General features: G+C 45.0%; 1 protein-coding gene across 1 annotated transcript; it reads right to left on the minus strand.

Moving 5' to 3' along the window:
* Positions 1–796: 796 nt before the first annotated feature.
* LOC130298032 (DNA damage-regulated autophagy modulator protein 1-like) lies at positions 797–1,849 on the minus strand. Its single transcript, XM_056550915.1, has 2 exons — positions 1,693–1,849; positions 797–1,606 (listed from the first exon to the last, which is right to left on the minus strand). Exons 1-2 carry the CDS (start codon positions 1,815–1,817, stop codon positions 1,006–1,008), a joined length of 726 nt encoding a protein of 241 aa, XP_056406890.1. The 5' UTR covers positions 1,818–1,849; the 3' UTR covers positions 797–1,005.
* Positions 1,850–2,950: the final 1,101 nt, after the last annotated feature.

Raw genomic sequence — 2,950 nt, forward strand, 5'->3', positions numbered from 1 at the left:
GAAACCTCTGGAGGTCCGCAGGTTGAATACCACTGCGGCCATCATCATCATCCCCCCCTTAATCATCATCCCCCTCCCCTTCATCATCACCGCCTGTCAATCCCTTCATCAGTGGTCTTCAACCTGCGGACCTCCAGATGTTGTAGAACCACAACTCCCAGCATGCCCAGACAGCTATCGGCTGTCCGGGCATGCTGGGAGTTGTAGTTTTGAAACCTCTGGAGGTCCGCAGGTTGAAGACCACTGTGGCCTTTTTGTTTTGTACTCACCTCCCCTTGGCAGGAAGTTAGGGTGAGCTGGTCCTAGTGATGTTGCCTTGATGACGACGCACAGGGACGTTGCGCATGAAGAGGGCCCTCCGGTGAAAATGGACAGCCCGGAACGAGTATCCCTCCCCACCGGATGGTCCCTGCAGCATAGATGGCCCGGACCAGCTCACCCAAACTGGGGGGGTGAGTACAAAACAAAAGAGGGGGGGGGGGGGCCTGGATGATGACGAAGGCCGAAGTGGTCTTCAACCTGCGGACCTCCAGATGTTTCAAAACTACAACACCCAGCATGCCCAGACAGCCGATGGCTGTCTGGGCATGCTGGGAGTTGTAGTTTTACAACATCTGGAGGTCCGCAGGTTGAAGACCACTGAAAAGGGATTGACAGGCGGAGAGATCACTCGAGTATAAGCCGAGGGGGGCGTTTTCAGCACGAAAAATGGTGCTGAAAAACTCGGCTTATACTCGAGTAAATACGGTAGGTATTACACGTCACACACTAATATTTTTTTTTAATTTTTTTATTTTTTTGTATAGGTAATATCACCAGCTCATATTATTTTTTTGTATAGGTAATATTACCAGCTCATATTATTTTTTTGTATAGGTAATATTACCAGCTCATATTATTTTTTTGTATAGGTAATATTACCAGCTCATATTATTTTTTTTATGGTTTTCCCGTGTCCTGTGCAGTATCTCTCCCAGAAGTCCACTTGATGGCCCCCGTGGTGGTCTACACCCCGAAGTCATCAATTCTTACTCTAAGAGAGAGTTTGCAGCTGTTCCTGGAGACGGTTAACATTAACCTCTGCATGGTGGAATAATAGGTCACGGTGTTTATCAGGATCAGTAGAAGCATCACCCACTCGATGATTATGGTGGTGATTTCACGGATCTCGTCCCAGTCTTCATCATCATAGAATAATTCCTGTAATGTTTTATATCCAAAGTAGAAAATTGCGCAGGTAAAAGTCAGGCCACAGCAGGTGCATCTACTATGGTGGATGACTTTTTTTGCTCCTGGTATTTTATACATCTGGATGGACTGCCCAAGGTAGTATAAGGCTTCACATGTAATGGAAATTATCGTGCTGACAAAGTGTATCCTGGGATATTCTTCGGGGGACAATACATGCATGACAGCTGTACCAAAACAGGAGGCCCACACAATGGCCAGCAGGATCCTCTGGATCAGGACCTGATGACCCCTGAACTCTTCAGTATGCATAACCATATACTTATAAATAAGAAAGGTTAGTACCAAAGTGCCAATGGATGTCCCTATGAATCCAATTCTCAATAATATGTTTTCGGGAAAGAAATTTCCCACGTCACTGTGAAGGAAAAGAAACCAATGTTATTGTGGATATTTCCTCACTCCCAACCCATGAAATAAGAATCTTGTGCTTGTTTATCTTACCTGATGTGCATCAGTGGCGAGGCGGCATGGCCGAGGACGACCGTCACGATGTAGCTGGTGGCAAGCCAGGCCGCACACCAAAACGCCAACAGAAGGGGGACGAACCCCAAACCTTTTAGCTCCATCTCAGTCAAGAAGAAGAAATAGAAGTTGCTAATCGCACTGAACCAATCTACAGAATGAAGGCTCGGGCGGCTGTCAGTGGAATGTCAGGACTCCAGCTGTCTATGACATCACATGTCTGATGTCACGATGACTGCTTGTTTCTTAGAGCTGCCATGATTTAGTATCTGCTATGGACAGAACCTGATGTTTCTACTATGGACCTTACAGACCCCAGAACCCAAGTAATTAGCGCAGGGGCTCCATTTTGATCATCTCATATTTCACATTATTTGAGTTCCAGGGCTCAGATACATTTGCACCCTCTATAGCAGTGGTCTCTAAGCTGTGAACCCCCAACCGCTGCAAAACCACAACTCCCAGCATGCCCGGACAGCACCTCTGCATAAGGAAATAGTCTAATTAAACTTTTCTTATATATAGATTCCCCGACATCTCCAAGGATAAGCATCTAAGGGTCTCGTTCGATCTTAATGTTATACCTTTTTTCAATAACATCGATGATTCCAAAATGTATGAATATAGGAATAATTCCATATAAGATACAAAAAGTTAGCATCCTCCATCTGACATTTTGGACAGCTTGCATCCTGTCTGAGGCCCATACGCTTCAATCCCCATGGAGTATAATACATCCTATACGAAATCTTAGACTGTACCATTACATGGGCCTTATTATATCATGTACATTTCATGTTTACAATGGCTCTGCCCCATGAATCTGAATATAAACCCCCCCAAGTCCCTTTCCCATCTAACCTTGATAGCATCAACATTTTATACATTTTTGTCATGGGTTTAGGGACATGGGGCCCTCTCATTAATTCAACAAGGGGATGTGAATGTTCTCTCCTGAACTCTCCTTTTATTGATTTATGATCTGCGTTACTTATTTGTAAAAAGCAATTGTGGTGCCTTGGTGGGGATGTAGGGTAGTTGGGGTGTTCCTGTTAGGGATAATAAAGGGCGCTGTTAACCCTTGTCACTCGTGATGCCAGGGTGAGGGTTAAATACTGTAATGTTGCTAGGGCCTATCGCCACCCTTCCCAAGAGCGATAGTAAATGGATTGTTCACAACCACTGTTTAACGGAAAACTTGCAGGAACATTTACTGAAGATTTTCTGAAGCAGGCAA

Source organism: Hyla sarda (genome assembly GCF_029499605.1).
Source record: "Hyla sarda isolate aHylSar1 chromosome 1 unlocalized genomic scaffold, aHylSar1.hap1 SUPER_1_unloc_17, whole genome shotgun sequence".
Lineage (NCBI taxonomy): Eukaryota > Metazoa > Chordata > Amphibia > Anura > Hylidae > Hyla > Hyla sarda.

What these genes read in the sequence shown, in the direction of transcription:
- LOC130298032 (XM_056550915.1), bottom strand. Translation starts at nt 1,817, where the DNA reads ATGGAGCTAAAAGGTTTGGGGTTCGTCCCCCTTCTGTTGGCGTTTTGG. An exon ending in TCGCCACTGATGCACATCAG is followed by an intron (nt 1,607 to 1,692) that starts GTAAGATAAACA and finishes TTTCCTTCACAG; the next exon opens with TGACGTGGGAAATTTCTTTC.